The sequence below is a fragment of the Meriones unguiculatus genome, chromosome 8, assembly GCF_030254825.1.
Source record: "Meriones unguiculatus strain TT.TT164.6M chromosome 8, Bangor_MerUng_6.1, whole genome shotgun sequence".
NCBI lineage: Eukaryota > Metazoa > Chordata > Mammalia > Rodentia > Muridae > Meriones > Meriones unguiculatus.
Genome location: NC_083356.1, coordinates 434751 through 458598, shown reverse-complemented (window position 1 = coordinate 458598; position 23848 = coordinate 434751). Strand labels below are relative to the sequence as shown.

Here is a 23848-nt window from a genome sequence, read left to right as displayed (position 1 = left end):
GAAACTCACTATACAGAAAAGGCTGGCTTTGAACTCCCAGAGATCTGCCTGCCTCTGCCTCTGGAGTGCTGAGATTAAAGGCGTGCGCCACCATACCCAGCAACACCTTCCACTTCTATCATCCTGGATGCTGTCTATACACTCTAGCAAGTAGAAGCTGGAGTGCATTAACTCAAATGTGACAGACTCAAGTCTACTGTTACCAAGTTCTGTGTGAAATCTGAAATAACTGGACCTAACAAAATTCAAAACAGGAATCCCTATAATGTATAAAGTAAGTTTTGTTTTGTCTTTTTTTGGGGAAGAGGGTCTCATGTAGCCCAGGCTGACCTCAAACTCTATGTAGTCAAGGATAGCTTTGAACTTCTAATTCTCAGCCCTCTCTCCCTCCAGAACACTGGGATCACAGGCTTGTGCCACCACGCCTCCTTTCGGTGGTACTGGAAACTCAGCCCAGTGCTGTGTATCCCATGTAAGCACTCCACCAGCTAAAACACATTCCCAGTCTTCTCCCTGGGTTTCTATTTTTTATTTTATTTTTTTCGTTTCACCCAAAAGTCACTGGCACTTACTAGGTAGACCAGGATTTCCTCTAACAGTGTCTCTGCCTCTCAGAATGCTAAGATTAATGGTCGTGCCACCACACCTAGCTTCTCTCTGGGTTTAAAGACAAGAGTCTTATTATGTAGCCAGGCTGGTTTTGAACTCTCTGAAATCCTCTTGCCTCAGCCTTGCATTACAGCCTAGATTACAGGAATGAACCAACATGTCTGTCTGAATTTTGATACTGTATGTTTGTACCATGGGTTTTAGAAAATTAAAAATACACAATCTTGTGGAATTAAAGCAATAAAATGTACCTACAAAGAAAAAAAACTTTACTATCATCCCTTCCCCTATCCAGAGGTAAAGCTCTGATGTAGTAAGCACTAGGTTTTGGGTTGATTTGTGTTTATATATATAACACACCTGTGACCTGTAATGATTCACAGCAGAAAAAGGGAAAAAAAAAAAAAAGTCAATAAGCCACACAAGCATCATCCCTAATCTGCAATTAGCTTGAGGGGCACTGCTGAAATTAACTCTGGGGTCTTACGGCTAGGCGAGCCCGCTTGTGAGATGTCAGAGGGAACAAAGACGCCACTGGGCAGTGCATGGCATTTTGGGTTAAGGATCCATGGAAGCCAACTTCCTGCTCGTCATCCTTCTGGGAAGTATTTACTCAGGGTCAGCACACAAAGGCTCAGTCAGTAGCGGGCCAAGGCTGCACATCAATGGCAGAAATGGGCAATATCAGATCTCCCATATGGTACAGGTTTTGAAGGTATGAGAGACCTCTCAGGAAGAGCAGCGAGGCCTGGTACCAAGAGGCAGGGATAAAGTTCCTGCGGAGAGGTCATCTATGAAGGCGCACCTCAAGTGCAGTGGCAACCCCAGGATACTGGAGATGGAGGGACAATGGCAGGTGGTTAGCACAGCTGGCCTAAACCTAGCAGACAAGCTGGGTTTGTGGCTGATGGCAGCTCCAGAAAAGCAGGACTGCCTAAATCCCACAGAGCTCAGAAGATCATGAACAAGTCCAGAAGGATAGACTTGGAATTACACGGCTGCACTTTGCTTTTGCTTAAGTAGGAGCAGTTTTTATACCCTGGTTGTTATCGAGGAACAGAAGTATTTAACTCGTTTTTGATTTTACAGAAGCCCTCAGTTAAGACCTTGAACTTATTTATTATTATTATTATTATTTTGTTTTTTTGAGATAGGGTCTCCGATTGTCCTGGAACTCACTATGCAGAACAGGCTGGCCTGAAAGTCAGACACTTGCTTGCCTCTGCCTCTAACGTGCTGGGACTAGAGCTATGTGCCACCACACCTGGCATAGATATTTTTAAAGGAACATGAACAGACCTGGAGACATGGATAAGAGCACTGGCTGCACTTCCAGAGGACCTGGGTTCAATTACCAGCACACACATAGCAACCTACAACTGTCTGTAATTCTATAACACAAAATCTGACAGCCTCTGTGGTTACTGGGTCACCAGGCATGTACATAGTACCCAGACATACATGAAAATACCCATATATACACAATTTTAAAAAAATAGACCTTGAAATTTCAAAGTGTTGAAATTTTTAATTTTCAAAGAATATGGGACTTAAAAGTCAGGCTGTGTTCGTGTGTGTGTGCATGCGTGCGTGTGCAAGCGTGTATGTGTGTTTTTGAGACAATGGAACTCACTCTGTAGACAAGGGTGGTCTAGAACTCAGAGATCCATCTGCCTCTCCCTCCTGAGTGCTGGAACTAAAAGCCAGTACCACCACCACCTGGCCTTAACTGTTTTTTATAGTGTGATATTAACACGAGATCTTGGGGACAACAAAAGGTTATATACTTGCTTTTCAAATTGACAAGGAGCAGACCTGTGATAGCTCTCTTGGTTGTCAACTTAACACACCTGGAAAGAGGTAACTTCAGTTGAAGAGCTTCTATCAGACTGGCCTGTGAGCAAGACTGTGGGACATTCTTTTGGTTGTTAACTGACATATAGGCCCTGCCCATTATGCTCAGCACCTTCCCAGAGGCCGGTGCGTGTGAGCTGTATCGAGTAGGTGACAGCCAGGCCTAGTGGTACACGCCTTCAATCTCAGCATTCCAGAGGCTGGGGCAGGGAGATCTGAGTTAAAAGCTAGCCTGGTCTACATAGAAAGTTACAGGACAGCCAGACTACACAGAAAAACCCTGTCTCAAAACAAACAAAAACAAAAGGTTACTCAAAAGGAGCTGACAGTGAGCCTGGGAGCAAGCCAGTAAACAGCACTCCTCCATTTCCTACTCAAGTTCCGCTGTAACTTCCTTCAACCATGGAATGTGTGTAACACTTAAGAGGAAATCAACCCTTTCCCCTTCACAATGCTTTTGGTCACAGCAACAGAAAACAAACTATAACCCAACTTGTATCATCACAGCAAGACAGGTAGATACAAGCCAGGCAATGGTGGTGCACCCCTTTAATCCCAACAGTCTGAAAGCAAAGGCAAAAAATTCTCTGAAGCCAGCCTGATCTACAGAGCGAGTTCCAGGACAGCCAGAGCTATACTGAGAAACCCTGTCTTGAAGACAAAAAAAAAAAAAAAAAGTTGGTACATTATAGGTTGAGACCATCCATCTTTATAATAGTATTTGTTATAATTAATCTCTAGTTGTTTTTTATTTTTTAAATTTTTTAGTATTTGATTGTTTTTTTCAGGACAGGATTTCTCTGTGTAGCCCCGGTTGTCCTGTGCTCTCTTTGTAGACCAGGCTGGCCTCCAACTCAGAGATCTACCTGCATCTGCCTCCCAAGTGCTGGGATCAAAGGCGTGTGCCACTCAGCCCAGTCCATCAATTGTTTTTTAAACAAAAATAAAATTATTTTGTGTAAAAGTATTTTGCCTGCATGCATTCCTTGACCTCCTAATCCTCCTCAACTCTTCCTGCTGACAGCTAGGTTTACCCAGTGTATGCCATGCTAGGGATTAAATCCAAATTTTTATGGATGCTACGAAAGCACTCTACTAACTAAGCAAACTCCTAGTCCCTGTTGTTGACCTTGTACTTCAACTACAAGCTATCTACGACATAGGAATAAGCGACTTAGGTACTTACTCTCTTGCACACAATGCTCAGGGAAGAGAAAAAAAAATTGTTCCAGCCTTTAATGAAATCCCAGGCATTTTTTTCCTTAAAAAGATTGTATTTGCTGATGACGTGGCAAACAACTTTAATCCCACCACTCTGGAGGTAGAGGCAGATATATCGCTGTGAGTTCGACTATAGCTTGGTCTATATAGTGAGTTCCAGGACAGCTAGAGCTACATAGTCAGACCCTGTCTTGAAAAAAAAAAAAATTATTTTACTATATTGTAAAAATGTTTATGTGTAATGGAGGAGGCTGTAATAGGACATCAGATTCTCTGGAACTAGAGACACAGGCCATTGTGAACTGTGGGACAAGGGTACTGGGAACCTAACTAGAGTCTATGAAAGAGCAGGAAGTACTCATAACTGCTGAGCCATATCTCCAGTCCCAATACAAGACATTTATGACAATGCTTAATCTACCTACCTCAACTTTGCCTTTCACCTCTGAATCTAGATTAAGTACCAAAAATTCAAACAGCTTTCAGCACCTTTCAAAAGGTGATTCAATAAGCCTAAGGTCAACCTGGAATTCAAGTATTATTTACATTACTATTTCATAGGACTTTCCTGTCTCTCACTCATTTCAATGGTTTTCATACCTGGTAAGCAGTGCTATCATTCCTCTTTAGAAATACGGTGATGATGTGCTTGGAGACATGGCTCAGAAGTTAAGAGCACTGGCTGCTCTTCCAGAGATCATGAGTTTAATTCCCAGAAACCACATGGTGGCTTACAACCATCTATAATGAAATCTGGTGCCTTCTTGTGGCATGCAGGCATACATGCAAACACAACATTGTATACATAATAAATAATAAATCTTAAATAAAAAAAAAAAAAAAAGAAATACACTGATGAAGCAGAGCTCAGGGTGTAGCTCAGCTGGGAAGAGTTCTTGCCTAGATACACAAAGTACTACAAAAACCAATATGGTAGGCCAGAATCACAGTACTGGCTAGAGGCTAGAGGCCAATTAGCCTCAAGACAGTGAATACAACCAAACCAAGAGACCTTGACTCATACAAGGTGAAAGTGACCTGCCCCATACAATTAAAAACAACAAGCCGAACAGAGGAAGGCAGATCTCTGAGTTAGAAGCCAGCCTGGTCTACGGAGTGAGTCTAGGACAGCCAGGGCTACACAGAGAAACCCTGTCTCAAAAAAACAAAACAAAAAAGAAAGAGAGAAAGAGAAAGGAAGGAAGGAGGGAGGGAAGGAGGGAGGGAGGGAGGGAGGGAGGAAGGGAAAAGAAGGAAGGAAGGAAGGAAGGAAGGAAGGAAGGAAGGAAGGAATTCCAGCCCAGCCAGGCTAAGGGGCTTACACAGTGTGCCTTTAATCCTAGAACTCTGGAGGCAAGCAGATCTTGATGAATTCCAGGATAGCCAGGGCTACACACCTCATCTTAAAAAACAAACAGAAAAGTCAGGGTCCAGGTTGGGCTGGACCAATGGCAATGGCTCAGTGGTTAAGAGCACTTGTTGCCCTTCCAGAAGACCCATGTTTGTTCCCAACACTCACATGGTGGCTCAGTCATATCCGTCTGTAACTCCTGTTCTAGGGGATCCAGTGCCCTCTCCTGAACTCAGTACCAGGCATGCACATGTGCTGCACATAAACACATACAAGCAAAACACTTATACACATAAAAAAAATCTTTAAAAAATTCTACATTTTCATAAAATATAGTTGCTTCTGTCATATGTACTTTCAGATGCATTCAGTTTCTGTACTTCATAGGAACTCTATAAATGCCCTGGGCAATTAAGTCTGTGCAGTCCATACTGCAAGGGCAAGACTTGAGAAGAACGAGACTGTTGACAGTTTAGATGAGCAAAGGACCCTTGTGCAGGATTTCAGTGGATGATTGTGCATTCCAGACCCTGGAATCACAGGGGCAATACTGACAATAAATTGAGACAACACTGAGTCCTCTATCTACATGATGAGCTGAAAAGTACATTAGACAGCAGGAAAAAAGGAACAGGTGGGGGCCTCCGTGTCAGTTTACCTGTTCAAAGCCATGGTAACAGTGGCCATACCCTCCCTTCTTTTGAGATGGTATGGTCCCACTATATGGCCAAGGCTGGCCTGAAACTCATAGCCTAAAACTTAGCCTCCCAAGTGCTGGATTAGGCTCAGCTCACTCTCCTTTTCTAGAAACATGTTCCAACATTCCAAGATCTCTGCTCTTCCACCTTGCATACCAAGATGAACAGTTTAATGAACAGAACAAAAATAAAAGCATCTTTGCCGTAAGATCAAAGTGCCGCCACTTTGGTAATATAAGTAGCCATGGCAAGAGGATGCCAGGCTAGATAAGATCACCTGGAAATGGGCCTCTCCCCAGGAGTGACCTGTAAGTGGGATGGATGCTAACCAAAAAAATTAAGAGGTGCTATTGAGGGCAGGGAGGCTGGAGAGATGGCTCAGAGGTTAAGAGCACTGGCTGCTCTTCCAGAGGTCCTAAGTTCAATTCCCAGCAACCACATGGTCCCCTCATGAGATCTGGTGCCCTCTTCTGGTGTACAGGTATACATGCAGACAGAACATTGTATACATACATATATACATACATAAATCCCCCCCCCCCTTAAAACAGAGGTGCTATGGGGTCAGTCAGGATCCAGCAGCCTGGAATAGAGCCATCGGAAAAAGCTGTTGTCCGAGTTGCCTTCTGGACTTCCTGCTCTCAGACACCTACCCCTCACAACATGCACATCCAATCCCTTGGCTTTTACAAAATACAGAAACAAAACAACCAACCAACCAAACAAACAAACAAAAACAACCCCCCCCCCCCCAATTAATTAACAAAGAAAAAGACACTTTTATTGATCTGTTAGTTATAATCTGGCCATACTGGCCTTTAATCTCAGCCCTGGCCTGGAACCTACAGAGATCCATCTGCCTCTGAGAGAACTGAGATTAAAACACTGACTTCTTTTACTAAATCTCTTAATATGTTGCATGTGAGTGTGGGTGTATATAACTGGAGGTCAGAGACCACCTCAGCTGTTGGTCTCTGCCTTCTGCCTTGTTTGCATAGGGGCCCTTATTCATTGCTACGTCTGCTATACATGCCCGGCTGGTTGTCCCTCAGGCTCCCCGGGATTCTCTTGTCTGTCTCCCAGCCCAGTGTTTCACTGCTGAGAGAAATGTGTGTGTGTGTACACTGGTTCTGGTGGTCTCAATTCACATATTCACACTTTCAATGGCAAGTGGTCTACCTACACTCACTGAGCCCTCTAAGTACTATGTCTTATCACTATTTTTTCTTTGTTTTCCCCAGCACACCAGAGGGTCAAACAAGGACCTTGAGGGCACTGGGCCAAAGTACTGCACTACTAAGCTACGCCCATCTACCTATTACTCCTACTTTATTAAGGTGAATAGGAAAGGGGGTTATGCAATTGGTCAGTGGGTTGGAGAAATGGCTCAGTATTTAAGAGTACTGTCTGTTCTCCCAGAGAACTGTGGTCTGACTGACAGCACTCAAATGGCAGCTTACAGCCATCTATAACTCCCTAACCCTGCTGTAGCTGATGTGATGCCTCTTCTGGACTGTGGGCACCAGACAACACACTGCTAGTGCACAGACATATGTGCAGGCAAAACACTCACACATAAAACAAGAAGAAATTTAGCTGGGTGTGGTGGCGCATGCCTTTAGTCCCAGCACTCGGCAGGCAGGGGCAGAAGGATCTCCCAGGCCAGACTGGTCTACTGAGGGAGTTCCAAGCCAGCCAAGGCTACACAGAGAAACCCTGTCTTGAAAAACAAAAAGAAAAAATGTTTTAATAATAATAATAATCACAACAGAAATTAGACATGGTCATCCACCTGTATCTTAAGGGGTGGAACAAGAATCTGGTCCCAGGACATCTGGCTCCCCAGTCTATGCTCCCAATTCCTGAAACTACTCTTCAAAAGTAAGAACATTAAAAAATCAGCTCCATGATAGGGTGACTATGTGCTCTGCTGCCTCCCCTGATTCTCATGAAAGTGTGTAAATAAGAAAAAGACAAGTAAACCAGTTATTTACCTCTACAGAGTCCTAAAGACTAGAAAAGAAAAAGCCTGAGGAAGTAAGTACTTACTCAGAAAAGCCTTTCCACTTCAACAGATATTCCACTTGCCCCTTAACCATGCGCCTGTCCAACACCTTTTCCACCACATACTCCTCCTCGTCCTCTGAAGAAGAGCTGTCGGCTGTCCTCTTGGTTTTCTTTCCCATGTCGCACGTTGACCCACCTGAAGGTAAGGCCACAGGGTCCTGAAACGAGGAAAGACCAATGTTACAGCCCACCTGCGGGTAAAGCCATCACCTCTGGACGGGCCAGAGGGACCACGTGAGTCAGCCGCACACTCTTCTTTTTGGTCTACAGTTATTCTAAGACAAATGGTCAATGACTTTAAAGGTTCAATCCAAAATAATCATAAAATGGGTCAATCCACATTTTCCTAACAACTTCTCTTCAGCTGAAGAAATCAACATTAGATGGAACAATTGTTTAACTCTTTAATTTTATATTCCAAAAAAGCAAATAGCATTGAGTGCTACTTTCTTCCATTTCTGTATTTACTTGTGAGCCAGGAACTCAAAGAGAAATATGGAAAACCTTCAATTAAAGGAATCAAGACAGAATAAAAATATTTTTCTCCAAGGTGAATAAAGGTCTTTATGAAAAAAAAAGAAAAAAAAAAAAGACCGACCCCTTCCCCACAGCCCACCCAAATGTACTTTTCCATTCTGAGCATTTTCTGGTCAGTTTCAGCAGCACACACAATATCTTCATGGGCCATCTCTCACATTTCCAGTGACTTGGTACATTTCCCTTAAACAATTTGAGTCTGTCCCTTCAGAGAATCCATCAGCAAGGCTGACAGCTCAAACGAACTAAGCCTCCTTTTAGCAAGCTCATTTGGGGATAGAAGGGAAGAAAGGCAGAGAAAAAAAAAATCAAAATTAGTCACTGGACTAGTCTGTAATTCCCAGGGCTCAACTAACCCAAATAGTTAAAGAGGTACCCTGTCTCTTAACTGAAGTTGACTCTGGGCCAAAGAGGTGGGAAAGAAATCTGGCCCCAGACTGCACCAACATGAAGCCTCCTCAGAACACAGGGGACCATTCACCCTCCCCAGGCCCCAAGAAAGCCTGGCAGCAAGGCAGCACAAATGGAAACTGAGTTAAGCTCAGAAATATGCATCAGGGGTGCTCAAGAGAGAATCTAGTATTTAAAATTCCCACATGGTTGTAACCATAATGGTTTCAAAAAGAGTTCTTCCTGAACAATGTTAAACGGGACCCACTGTCTGGATTACCAAATAGCAGGAATTGATTCTTTAGCTGGCTCCATTGTTATTTTGCTATAATCTCTAAAGATGTTTTTCAGAACATCCCCATCTTGGCCAGAAAGCCAATCTCAGGAATAAAAAGGGCAACTAAACTCAGAATTATGTTCAAGTCAAAGAAGCAGAAGTTGTATTTATCAATTTATTCCTAATTAGTGATTTTAAAGAGATCATTACAGGAATATAGCGCTGAAAATCCTAGCTACAGAACTTATTAGTATGAGCATGGCCGCCTCAAAAACTGCTTGCATTAATTTCTGATCTATAACTTTATTTGAGAAAGAAGGCACGGAGGAATGTAGGCAAAGGGTTTTAAAATAATCTTTCTATGAATTTAGAAGACTTCTGGACATCAAAAATATATAGTAAGGTTTATTTAAAACAAACACAGCCTCCGACCTCACCACAGACAGGAAACGTCTTAGTCCAGGGAGAGTACCCCACCCCCACCCCCACTCACCTTGGAATTTCCGGGAGCTGAGCAGTTTAGGTCAGAGCGCTGGGTTAAAACCAGCCCCATGTTGGAAGCATGCAGTTAAGCATTGTGGCTATGGCTTTCCCTGCCTCACCAGGAAAGAAAAAAAAAAAAAAAAAAAAAGGATTTACATATGTGTTCTTCAGTTTGAGAAAGAGATTTTTCTTTATGCCTATGCTCAAGAGAAGCCCTCAAAGTAGATCAATAGGGGTTCCCTCCCTTACCTACCGGATCGCCCCAGTTCGTTCTTTCCCTCTGGGCTAACAGGAGGGGCCTCCCCTCCCAGGTCTGGGGCTTGGCGGGCTGGCAGCTCCCCCGCCCCCACCCAGCTGCCTGGGCGCCACTGCGCAGCTGTCCCAGTCCGTTGCCATGGCAACTGGCAGCCGTACTAGACTAGGGAAGAGAGGCAAATGAAAAAGTTAAAAGGCTTAACTTTCCTTTTCACTGCAGACTGGGTGGAGAAGTTGGAAGATAGACCTCCCTTGGCCTGAAGGCTCAGACTTTCAGAGCTCAAGGGTGTTAGTTCTTATGTTTAAAAGTCCAAAATTCAGGCTTATTCCTCCAAAAGCACTGCGAATTGATAACATTTTAGGACCACCTAACACGAGTACAGCTCACTAGAAGAGGGGGAGGAGCAAAAGTAGGCCCTCTCTACAGCAGACCAGGACAAACTATCCTTAATCTAGAAGAATTTTGGACAAAGACTTTTCCACCCTCTGTCACTGTACAGCTAATTAAAACTGCTTCAGGGAAAGTAACATAAAAGGGAGAGAAGAAAGTATGTTGATGATAGATACTATGTAACTTCTCGTTTGAGAGAATTACAAAAGAACTAGAACCCAAAGACTTGAAACAAAGACAAGGAACAAAGCTTTGTGATTTGGGGAGCTGGGTATGGAATCCGGAGCCTTACACAGACTGAGCACAAAAGAACCATTCAGCTATTACAGATGGAAAAATTACTTCCTTACTTAAAAAATAAGGGGGAGGCAAGCTGGCCACCAACATTATGGTTAAATTTAAGTATCTTATTAGTTATTCTTGTAATACTATAAAAACAGACTTTTAGTGATTATTATTCCCTGATATATTGCTGATGCACAACTCTTTATAGTAATAATCCCTAATACTCAAGGAAAGGAAGACATAATAATAAAAAAGCAGAGACCATTAAGAGGAAGTAGATCAGGAATTTAAGGTCATGCACAGCTACATAACCAGTTCGAGGCCACCCTGTGTTGCAAGAGATCTAATCTCAGAAGGAAAGAAAGAAAAACCAGGCTTTGATATACACTGTCCTTTCACTTGGCTCTAAAAAAACATTTTAGAGATCCAAAACTGCATTTGCTTCACATATGAGAACTGAAACTATTTTGTCGTACCAGGCCTTATGCATGCTAAAGCTGCTTCAATGGGGGAGTAAGGAAAAGGGACACTCAAAAAGTAAAGAACTCCATGGCCTAGATAGATGAGTACCTCAATGATTATGAACACTCCCTGCTTGCAAAAGAACAGGTTCAGGGTTCAGTTCCCAGCACCCACAGGGTAAGTAGCTCCCAACCAATCCTAACTCCAGTACCATGTGACCTGACACCCTATCCTGACATCTGGGCAACAGGCATGCATGCAGTATACACTCATACATAAATTTAAAAAAGGAAAAACTAAAGAACTCCAAGTCAGCACAGCACAGAGAGACCTCACACCAACGTTTATGGCAATGCTACTATGGCAGCTAAAATACAGAAGCAATCTAAGTGTCCAGCAACAATGGCAAAAGAAAATGCATACATACACTATGAAATCTTTTTCAGACAGGAAAAACCAGAGTTACATCAGCTGCAGGAAAACGGATGTAACTAGATATAATAGTATCTAAAAGCCAGGCTCAGAAAGATAAATCCAGAATGTTCTCTCAATGGTGACTCCTAGCTACAATGACACATAAAATCACATATGTAGGACTAAAGCTGTGTAGGGAGAAAAGAGAAACTACAGAGGGGTGAGAAATGGGAGGATAGGAGTGGGTGGAGTGGAATATGTCAATATACAACATATATGTGTGTAAAAGCTTCGCAGAGGGCCTGGCTGGCATGGTGGCGCATGTACCCAGCAGACAGGCAGGTGGCTCTCTAAGGTTAAGGCCAGCATGGGGGAGACCCTCTCAGGGAGGGAATGATGGTAATTACGGCCATGGACTGGAAGTACCAGGTGAGAGAATGCAACCTAACACGCCTGACATGCTCGGCAACCGCTCTTCCGACGCATAGTGTCCAGTCGTCTATTTTAGAGAACGGGCCTCTTCAAGTTAGCCAACAAGTCCTCGAATTCAACCACCTTCCTCAGTCTTCTGGAAGACTTAGTTGGCTTGTATTCACCCAGCAGTGCCTGGCCCTACAGGCAAACTTTTATTGCTAGAGAATTCTCAAACTTCAGAAACTTTTGGGATTTTGCCCTCTCGTCCCATAAGATAGGATTTGTTTCCCTGGCTGTCTTGAAACTCACTATATTTTTGTTTTGTTTTGAAACAGGGTTTCTCTATATAGCTTTGGCTGTCCTTGAACTCTCTCTGTAGATCAGGCTGGCCTAGAACTCACAGAGACCCACCTGCCTCCACCTCCCAAATGCTGGGATTAAAGGTGTGTTCTGCTGCCACCACCACCACCACCCAGAGGAACTCACTACTTAGGCCAGGCTGATCTTGAACTCGAAGATCTGTATCTGTTTACCTCTGTCTCCTGAGTGATGGGATTAGAGGTATGTACCACTATGCCTAGCACTACCACAGATGTTTTAAATGTGTGTGTGTGTGTGTGTGTGTGTTGCTTGGATGCCTTTATGCCAGAGTGTGCATATAAAGATCAAAGGACAAGTTTTGGGAGCTGGCTGATTCCTTCCACTATGTGAGTTCCAGACATTGAATGTAGATCATCAGGCTTGGCAGCTGGCAGCAAGCACCTTTACCCAAGCCATTTCCCCAGCCAGCATGGCAGTGTTCTATTTTACTACCAACACTCAGAAGGTAAAAAGAGAATTATCACAAGTCTGAGGCCATTGTGGGCTACAATAAGACTACCATAAAAATAAAATAAGGTCTGGAGAAATGGCTCCGTGGTTAGGAGAGCTTGCTGCTCTTCCAGGCGACTCTCAGCACCCGTGTCAGGTGGCTTACAACTACCTGTTAATTCCAGTTTCAGGGGATCTGATGTCCTCTTCCGGCCTCTACAGGACCCCACGCATGTGCGCATGCATGTACACATACCAAAAGACAAAACAGAACCCTTCCCCCCCCCAACAAGGTCTGTGTAGCTCTGGCTAACCTAGAACTCACTTTGTAGATTAGGCTAGCCTCACATTCACAAAGATGCCTCTCTCACCCCAGTGCTGGGATTAAAGGTGTGGACCATGCCTACCAACATTTTTTTCTTAACCTTTTTTAATTAGGGAATATGAAAATACCACCAGAGAAATTAAAAGTATGGTCAAAGTAGTAACTTGCCAGGTACACTCGATCTTGAGCAAATAAGCTTTCTATCAAACCTCAGCATCACTGAAGTAGAACAAATAGCTGGGAGCAGCAGCAAAGGCCTATAATCCTAGCACTTGAAGAAGCAGGGCCAGGTGGATTCACTGTTAAAGCCAACCTGGTTTACACAGTGAATTCAGTTGGAGCTACACAGCAAGATCCTGTCTCAAAAGAAAAAGAAAAAAACAAAAACAAAAACCAAGGTGACTAGACAGCTCAGCAATGAAGAGTACTGGCTGGTCTTTCAGAGGACCAGGACTGACTCACAGCTCCCACCTGGTGGCTTTACAACTCTAACTCCAATCCTAGGGAATCTGACAACCTCTTCTGACCTCTGCTAGCACAAGGCACATGGAGTACACAGGCATACACATAAGCAAAGCACTCATAAAACAAAAATAAATTTTTAAAAAGATTTAATACATTTATATAAATTCTGCCCTCATGTATGCCTTTGCACCAGCAGAGGGCACCAGATCTCACTAGATACGGCTGCGAGCCACCATGTTGCTGGGAATTGAACTCAGGACCTCCGGAAAAGCAGACAGTGCTCTTATCCTCTGAGCCATCTCTCCAGACCTTTTGTTTTGGTTTAGTTTTTCCAAAGCAGGGTTTCTCTGTGTAGCCTTGGCTATCTTGGACTTGATTTGAGGCTGGCCCTCAAACTCCTAGAGATCTGCCTGCCTCTGCCTCCCTGAGTGCACACCTGAGATTACAGGTATGCACAGGAGAACTAGTGTATTAAATCCCCATGGCTACTAACTAGGGAAACAGCGGGGTTTACACTGAAAGAGCTATATATGGGTGCCATCAAGATGGTGCAGCTGGCTGTGCAAGCTTGATCCCTGGATCCCACACCAGGTGAGAAAGAGATCACTAACACTACGAAGTTATCTTCTGACCTCTACACGCTTGCCCTGGTGTGCATAGCCTGCTACACAGCATGTTTGCATGTGTATGTGTGTGTGTGTGTGTGTACACAAAACAACAAAAGACAAAATATTCTTGTTATCTACCTTACCCTTATAAAATACTAGGCTCAGATCTATCTCCTGTTCATCTGTAATAGCAGCTGGAAGGGCACGGAAACCAAGGCCCCTTTCTCTATGGGAAATGGGTTTTGCAACAGCTGACAAATCAAATCGGGCCTGGTGCCAGGAGTCAGAGTCCAACCATAACATTCTTTAAAGAATGGCATGCAGCTGTCTTGTAAATCCCCTGGACAAGTCACAGATCAGAAGCTGGCAAGGATGACGACATAGTTCTGATGGAATGTGTCTTATCTTAACCTTGAAGTTACAGATCTGCTCAGGAGCAGCAGTAAGAAATGAGAAATGCACCCAGACATGGGAGGGGACATAATTCTCTTTCAGACAGTGCAACCCAGTGTATTAGGGTCAAATGAAACACAAAGCCAAGCGGACAATTTAAGGCTAGTGCCTGGACCAGATAAAGCATCAAGACTGGTGTTCAAGCTGAGCCTGGGAGGAAGGAGCATGTGCTCTGAGAAATGAGACACAGCTGGCAGGGTGAGGGGATGATTACAGCAGAGCCCTGACACTACGGCAGAGGAAGAGAGGACAAGCAACCTTATCCTTAAGGAAATCTTCATGGGAAAGGGTGAGGAACCTCTCAGGTTTCTGGAGAGCTTTTTCAAGCAAAACAGCTTTTAGTCCTCTTTTGAATACCAATCTCTAGGAAAAACAATATACACCACAGTGTGCAGCAACCAGAGCCCACAGGACTAAGAAAAGAGCAGTACCAACAGACCTTCCTATGAACAACATAAGGCAAATTCGCCTTATAGGCTCCTCCAACACAGATGTGGACACAAGTTAGTCCTGGAAAAACAAAGAACTTTGTGAGCCGGCAGAGTCAGAAGCACATTCCAATCCACCGACAAGGAATGAATCTTCAAAAGACAAGGAGTGGGAGGGAGAAGGGGCTGCAGAAAGAAGAGAGGAAATGCTGGGCAGTGGTGGTGCACTCAGCTTTATTTCAGCACTTGGGAGGCAGAAGCAGGTGGATCTCTGTGAGTTCGAGGCCAGCCTGGTTTACAAAGCTACTTCCAGGTCAGCCAGAGCTTGGTCAGCAGAGAAACCTTGTCTTGAAACAAACAAACAGAGCCGGGCAGTGGGGGCACAAGCATGTGATCCCAGCACTCAGAAGGCAGAGGAGAGGATCTCTATGAGTTTGAGGCCAGCTTGGTCTACAAACCAAGTCCAGGACAGCCAGGGCTACACAGAGAAACTGTCTTGAAAAAACAAAAATAAATTAATAAGTGAGCGAACAAATAAACAAACAAACAAAAGCAGCAAAAATCCTCCAGACAGCAAGGCGCAGCTAAAAAGCAGGGAAGTGAAAACATGTGCAAATCTCCCTCTATCACACAACCTAAATATGCTATTGCTCAGCGGCTTCAGACTTCTAGGCTTCCGCCCCTCTTCCTCCTTCCCTGACAAGTTCTCTCTCTCTCTATAAAGTATGTTGTCCTCCAACTTCCAGGAATCCCCATCTATGCCCCCCTAGTTCTGGGATTACTGGCACACACCATTATAATGAAGAGAAATTGCAATTTCTTCTCTAAAAGCCTTGGGGAAAGACAGTTTAGGGCCACTGGTCATGGAAGTGCTTGCCTACAGTCCCACTGTACTCAGGAGCTAAAGCAGAAAAATCAGCCTAAGAGGCTAGCCTGGGCCATTGGATACGGTCTTGTTTCAGGCTCACAGACGGCTCAGAGGTTAAGAGCACTGGATGTTATTCCAAAGGTCCTGAGTCTAATTCCCAGCAACCACCTATGATGAGATCTGGTGGCCTCTTCTGGCCTGCAGGCACACATGCAGGCAGAACACTGTATAAATAATAAATCTAAAAAAGATCTTGTCTCAAAAAACTAAAACAGGGGCTAGAGAGATGGCTTAGCGGTTAAGAGCACTGACTACTCTTCTAGAAGTCCTGAGTTCAATTCCCAGCAACCACAAGGTGGCTCATAACCACCTGTAATGGAACCTGATGCCCTCTTCTGGTGTGTGTGTATGAAGACTAAGCACGCTTATATAAAATAAATAAATAAATATTTAAAAAAAGAAAAAAAAAAAACTAAAACAAACTTTGCAGTTGATGGGAAATGTCAATTGTTGGCCACAGTCCTAACTTCTAGGGATGCTCTATGCAGTCTCAGCAAATGAACAGCTAAAATCAAGCAGAACTTACAGAACCACTTTAATTTGCTCGTTTTTTGTTCTTCATGGATATTAAAGTACCAGTGGTCTTAGGTATGTAACACATACAACCTAAAGGTAAAATATCCTCCATAAAGACATTTTCTTTCTGGATGTGCTGATGTACACCTTTGATCACAGTGCTCAAGGAGGCAGAGGCAGGCGGATCTCTGTGAGTTCCAGGCCAGCCTGGTCTACAAAGCGAATCTAGGACAGCCAGGGCTACACAGAGAAACCCTGTCTCAAAACAAAACAAACCAACAGGAGAATGACATTTTCTGGCACTGGACCCCGCTTCCAAAGACTTGGTCACTCGTACTTTAACAAGAACACAGTATAGCTGCACACTCCACCTGCTGGGGTTGTCTCAGGCTTGCTACATGGACTGACAACTGTCATTCCTACACCTACACCAGAAGTACATAAACAACCAATTCCGGAGGTATCAGATTAGAGAAGAGCTGAGGAGGATTAACTGCAGCCACCAACAGCTCTATCAGTAAGCAGCCACACACAGGCAGCACAGACTTTACTACAGTGCAGAGCACAGTCGTCTCCATGGCTAGCAGTTACAGCCATCATCCTTCTAAAGTCAGACTAAGTGACTGAGAGACATATGCAAAGCTCTGAGTGCAACCCTAGAACATCCCCCAAAATAAGAAGTAAATGAGTATAAATAGTACTCATTGATTAAATAAGCCCCCTGCTATAATGAACAAAGGAGTTCTTGTTTTGAGATGGACATCCCTTAAATCCTACCTGCTTCCCGAGTGCTGGGGTTACAGGTGTTATCCAGTTTCCTCCTTTTGTTCTTTTGGATTAAGTCACAGCCTTGTTAAAGGCCATTCTATAATTCCATTTGGATGTGTGTGACCCCTCCCCAACTCTGATCTTTCTTTAAACTACAGAACACTACTATGTAGCTCTGGGTGGCCCAGAAGTAATGACAGATTACTGTATCTGCCTCCCCAGTCAAGGGATAAAAGATCTGTGCTAACTTACCACTTAACCATTCTTTTCTCTTGGTTTCAAACAAAGGAGAGTTGGGGGTTAGTAAAACTATATTAGGCCAAGCAATGATAGCACGAGGCAGAGGCAGGGGGATCTCTGTGAGAGTTCAAAACTAGCATGGTCTACACAGAGTGAGTTGTTCCAAGACAGCCAGGACTACATAGAGAAACCCTGTCTCAACCTGGCCCCTCCCCCACCCTCACAGCCAAAAAAAAAAACAAAAAAACAAAAAACAAAACACAGAAGTAGCTTAAGACATTAACCAAGACTGGTTATGGGTTCTTCAGAGAGCAGTGGCCCGCACCACTATTATTTTATAAGTGAATGTGAACTACAGAACTTAATTCTTAGAACTCTCTGACATGTCAGTCTGATAAACTGGTATTTTTAGCAACAACAAACAAATTCTTATTATCTCAAAATAAGGCTATTTAAAATCTTTGCCCCCTCATTAACATCTACTGAATTTCTCCTCTCAAGTGTAAGTTGTCATGAAATTTAGTTAAGGTGCTAGTAAATTAGCCAGTGGGCATACAGTGTATGTTCTAAGATTTATGAATAGAACTTAGCACCATTACTGGAAAATCCCTTCCAGAAAATGCGTACTAACAACACTACCACCACTGGAATGTCCTGAGCTCACTCATCTTAAAGCCCTTCTCTCAAGTGGGTGTTAATCTCATCCCCATTTCTCTCAATTTAATGTGATGAAGCATGAATCCATAAACCCTGCTACCTTACTCGGACACACCCTAGATAAATCTTAAGAAAAATGGCTAATAACAATGTCTGGGTAGATTACCACAAATTTATACATACCACTCTGGCAGATCATCCTCATAAAATATGGAAGTAGGGGCCAGGTATGGTGGTGCACACCTTTAATCCCAGTACTCTGGAGGCAGAGGCAGGTAGATATTTTTGAATTTTAGGTCAGTTTGGTCTACACAGTGAGTTCCAAGACAGCAAAGGCTACATAGACCCTGTCTCAAAAAAAAAAAAGAAAAAGAAAAGAAATTAAAAGATAAATGAAATGTTTCTCTATCTAAATAAAACTATGGACATAAAACACTTTTAAAACATCAGCCATAAAACTCAGTCATTACCCTGGAGTTGTTTGTAGATTTTATACTTCAACAGCTTGATGCTTTAGGTCATTTCAACCAACCATCTATTTTTAAGAAAGAGCCCCCCCCTACACACACACACACCACACATACTAAATCAGGCAATTGAAATTTGCCCAATACTCTGTTTAGCAATGGCATTCAAGAGACATAAAAATTAACCTACATAACTATAAGCAAAAATATTCCTAATATAACTGTTAAGATTTAGGTCAATATACAATCTGATTAATGCATGCTGATAAGGATTTTTTTACATGATTAAAGTAAGAAACATCTCAGACTGTAGACATCAGGGAATAAAGAGAGCATCCCTCAACCTATAATACAGTTCTGTGCTTCACCTTGGCATATTTGCAACATGACCTACAATTTAGATAAATAAAATCAAGCTTGTATTGACTTTTTCCCATCCCATACAAGGGTATCCTTGGCAGCTTCTGGGTCATCTATTATGATCCTGACCAATTCTGCTTGTGGCAATTTAAAAGCTGTTAAAAAAAAAAATACATAATGGGTGATGACAGGAGAAACAAACCCACACCAGAAGTTATTGAACCTTGCAGGTCTTTGCAAGTGTCTCTATTGACATTTAAGTGTGAGTTACTATGGCACAATATAATAAAAGTGTGTGCAACACTTCAAATATATTGATAGTTAAATGCACACAAAGGCCACCATCAGATAAATGGCTGAGGGGATGGCTGATCTCAGACCACCCAGCTCTTCAAGTGTTTTGATGTGTTATTTAAGCCAAGTAAGATTTTTCTTTTTGTCCAGTTTCCAACTACATTCCCAATTCAAATCCTGTGCCAAAGAGATGATTAATATAGTCATTCTGTTCCTTTTCTAAAACTGTTGAGCTGGCTGTGGGATATTTATTTAGAGCCCAGTAAGTGTCATGCACTGCATGGACACTAAATCTTCAACCTGTGGGCTGAAAATTCCGAGTTTCTCTTTGGTTAAGTCAGTGCTCCATTAATGTCGTTACAAAAACAAACAAACACACAAAAAGGACTACATGGGCTTTGGAAGCAGTGAAGGCTTATCTGCTAAAGGGTAATGCATGTAAGACATGCACAAGGCAGAGGGTTCAACTCCCAATACCACTAAGCCAAACCAAAAGATGAGAAAGGCAGCGTGTTTGCCAAACTAGTGGCAAAAGGATCACTGAAAGCTCAAGGGCAGCCTGAGTGAGTTACATCAAGGCCCTAAGATACAGTGTTAACTGTCTCAAAAGGAAAATTAAAGGTACCTACTTTAAAGGTAACTTTACAACTTTTTAAAACTTGGGATGGGAGTAGGGCTCAGCTGTTAAGAGCAGTTTCTGCTCTTGCAGAAGACCTGGCTAGGTTTCAAGCACCTAGCTGGCCACAGGTGAAGACAAATTATAACAACTCACAGTGTGTAACTCCAGTTCAGGGAGTCTCAAGGCCTCTTCTGACCCCCAGAGGCAAGAGGCAAGCATGTGGTACACGTATATACACTCATACACCTAAAATAAATAAGTCTCATTTAAAGACACTTGTTTATTTGTATATCCATGTAGCTATGTTTGTGTGGAGGCACATCTGTGCCACAGCATGCCTGTGGAGGTCAAAGGAAAACTGTAGAAGCTGGTTTTCTCTTTCACCATGTGGGTCTTGAGATGAACCTCAGACCAACAGAACTGGCCTTGGGTAAATAAAGTGCCTTTACCCAGTAAGCCATATTGCCGGATCCAAAGGCAACTTAAACAAGTTATCACTACTAGAGGTAGACCAGGCTGGCCTCTACCTCCAGAGTGCTAGGATTAAAGACCTTGTCACCATACCCAAACCCAAAGGCATCTCTAATATTGGAAAGATGAGGACTGCAGCGGAGACAAGGATGCTATCTACACGCGATCACAGATCAAGCTGAAAGGCTCGCTGAACTTTAAATTCTAGTCACTGCCTGGTTTCTTTCATAGGTCTATTGTGGGAGAAAAAGAACAAAATAATTTGGGCATAGGGATTTCATCAGATATGGAAAACAGCTCATCATTTTTTAGTCTCTCTTTTCTTGCTGAGGAGGGAAGGAGGAAATGCTGGGATAGAGTCTCACTTTGTGACCTATGTTGATGCCCAACTTGCAGCAATTCTGCTGCCTCTGCCTCACAGATGCTAGGACTGGAGAAGCACCATTGCAGGCTTTCTAATGTTTATTACTTGGTCTATAGGACTAACTGTGGCATCAATTCTCTTGTTCCAAATAACAGTTATTTAAGTGTTCTACTTTTCTTGATTTATCAGTTTTACTCTTCTCAAGTAACTTTCAGTTTGGTTTTTGTTTCTGTCTTTTGAGATAGGCTCTCACTATAGTCCAGGTTGTCCTTGAACTCATGTGATCCTGTCTCAGCCTCTCAAATTTTTTGTTGTTGAAGGGTGGTGCTAGAAATAAACCAAGCCAGCAACTTGCATAAGCTAAGCTTTGAGCTACATTCCCAGTTATCTGACCCTGAAGTAACTTTGGTGCTGTGCAGCATTCCAAATAACTGGAGACTCCCCAGATGTGTTACTAATTTCTAATCCAACTGCACTCAGGTCAAAAAATACTTCATATAAGAGAAGCCTTTTGAATGAGACTTACATTCCATACTACTTAAAAACATTAAAACATTTTGCTGTTGTGTAAACTATTCTAGAGGTATCAGTTATGTCAGACTAGCTGCTTCCATACTTTTCCACAACTCAATAGTTCAGTTTCCAAATATAATCACAGATGTCTGCTATTTCCTATTTGTCTTTTTCCTTCATGCATTATAAGACCTTCCCCTGTGAGGCTAAGGACCAAACCCCCAGGCCTCACGCATGCTAGGCCAGCACTCTATCGCTGAGCTATGTTCCCAGCCCCTGAAGCTTTTATTATTAGCTGTGTAAACACTTAAGATTATCATGTCCTCTTGATTCCTTAATTAACTAACCTGCTATTATTTGCCCAACCTATCTCATAGGTCTGTAATGGAAAAAGTACAAGAGAGCACTTTGGAAACAGAGGCAAGTTTGACAAAAGGAAGTAAAAAAATAGTAACTTTAATGAATTTTCTGAATTATCTGTAAGTTTATCTATGCTGTCTCCAACTACCCAAATAAATGAGGCTTACTATGTTTCATCAGATCTTTGGACATAATTTACTGTTGTAAGATACTGAGCAAATTAGCAGTATATCACCCTCTACAACTCCCTGCAAAGTGACTCTTAATGATTTAGGGATGAGAACAAGGCACACTGAGTTCAAGGATCTGCTTCAGAAACCAAAGTTAATATTTCCCAGCTTGTTAGCTGACCTCTTTAGTACAGGGCATTTTATTCCAACATAATTATACCTGTTGGCTCAGATGCAAATTTGCTGTATTCTGAGGAATGTAGATTACAATCAGGGAGTACTTGAATTCAATGTGCTTCCTTGGCTCCACAGAAAAGATGGAAGTACTCTTTGCTCTGACTGACCTTGAAACAACCTTTTCAAGCACACCTTGTGAATCCCATGCATTCTAGTATCCTTCTAGCTATAAAGCACAATATAACACATACTCAGAAAATCTGTAAATTAAAACTGTACTTGAAGATCTTTAGTCCATCTATGACCTATTTTCAAGTAAAAAAATGTTGTCAGGGCTTAATTCTGGTGAAGTGCTTATTACTGGAAAGAAAAATGTATGGCCCCCAAATTCACTAGGAAGAAAGTAAATGGTCCAGCCAGTTTTAAGAAAGAGTTTATGCAATCATTTATGTATAGGTTTCTCTATCTGTGTTAACAGCCCAAGCAGTTAACAGTTTTCAGCAGCAATCAGTTTTCTGCCTCTCATGTTATTGGCAAAAATGCCACAGGACCACAAGTCAAAGGGTCTTACTACGTAACTTGGGCTGGCCTGAAACTGGGCCTATAGACCACGATAGCCTCAAACTGAGAAATCCCCCTGCCTCTGCCTCCAAAGTACATGGATCAAAGGCATTCAGCACTTGGCTTGATTTGTGTTTTTAATTATTGGCATTTAAAAAAAAAAAGCTCAGCTGGGTGTGGTGGTCCATGATTTAATTCCAGCACTTGGGAGGCAGAGGCAGATTGAGCTCTGTGAGTTTGAGGTCAGCCTGGTCTACAAAGTGCATTCAGGACAGCCAGAGATACACAAAGAAACCCTGTCTCGGGAGGTGGAGGTGGAGCAGGGGAGTGCTGGCTGCTGTTGCAGAGGACCTAGGTGACTAACAACCAGATGTAACTTCAGCTACAGGGGATCTGATACCCTGCTCTGACTTCCGTGGGCACCAGGCTCACACATGATACACATACATACGTGCAAACAAAATACTCAAGACATGTAAAATAAATCTTAAAAATGTTTACAATTCTTTAGATCAAATTTATTTGAATGTACTGGTATGACTGACAGTCCCTGCCCCCTCCCAATTCATACCCTGTGACTATTCCTTACATAACATTGTTATTAAAAGATGTGAGAGGAAAAATTAATCCTGATTCACCCCTGCAGGCCCTAAGTATAATCATATGTATCTTTATAAGAAGCAAACAGAGTTCCCAGACATGCATACAAAGAACAGAATGTGAAGGCAGCAAAGGGATTCATACCATAAGCCAAGGAATGGTGACTACCATCAGAAGCTGGAAAAGGAGCATATTCTTGCCATAGCACGTACAAGAGGTTCAAGACTTTAATGCAGACCTCTAGCCTCTAAAATCCTGTACAGTGTGCTGCTATAGTATAGAAACTACAGAAAGCTAATAAGCATGGGAACCTTTAAAGATCAATAATTGGGGACTGTGGTATAGCATAATAAGGGAATGTGCTTAGCATGTTCAAAGCTCTGGGTTCGGCACCCAATCAAAACACAAAAGAATTCTGCTTCAAATAACCCAATGAATGCCTAATACTTTTTCCTCTATTTTGTCCAGGCTGGCCTTGAAATTGCCTGTTTCCCAAATGCTGGGATTAAAGGTGTGTGGCACCATGCCCAGCCTGACTTGTCATTGCTGTTCTTGTTTTGAGAGGGGATCTCACCAAGTAGACCAGGATGGTCCCAAATTTACCATCCTCTGCCTTAGCCTTTTGTTCCTTTATTTTTTGACACAGGGTCTCGCTAAGAAGCTCTGGCTGCCCTGAAACACACTATGTAGAGCAGCCTGGCCTCAAATGCAGAGAGATGAGTAAAAGGAACATCTGCCTGTTTCAACTGTCTTGGAGGCTTACCGACTTCTGCTAACCTAGGGCCTTGTTCTGGAAGCTCTTAGCCTCTGCACAATCTAACCCTGGCCTAGAATGTTTTCGGCCTTGGAGACTGCTTAATAAGCTCACTTTTTGTTGTTCTTCCAGAGCTCTGGGCTGGCTGGTTCAACTCAGCTGTCCTGGCTCAAACTCCTCTCCCAGCTGACTTACTCAATTTGGTTTCTCCCTCTGCCCCTGAATTGCCCTG

General features: G+C 42.9%; 1 protein-coding gene across 6 annotated transcripts in view; it reads right to left on the bottom strand.

Annotated features, from left to right (window-relative positions):
• Cbx5 (chromobox 5) overlaps positions 1 to 23848 on the bottom strand; it is a 43685-nt gene that overhangs the window by 16018 nt on the left and 3819 nt on the right. Inside the window, exons 1-3 of one of the 6 annotated variants that reach the window (XM_060388478.1) lie at positions 9741 to 9847; positions 9498 to 9597; positions 7783 to 7958 (exon numbers count right to left, since the gene is read on the bottom strand). In XM_060388478.1, coding sequence (XP_060244461.1) covers positions 7783 to 7958; positions 9498 to 9557 — 236 coding nt within the window. In that variant the 5' untranslated portion in view covers positions 9558 to 9597; positions 9741 to 9847. Of the gene's footprint in view, positions 1 to 7782; positions 7959 to 9497; positions 9602 to 9740; positions 9868 to 23848 lie in introns of those variants that run through there. The other 5 variants (XM_021652097.2, XM_021652100.2, XM_021652099.2 and 2 more) reach the window with 5 other exon arrangements.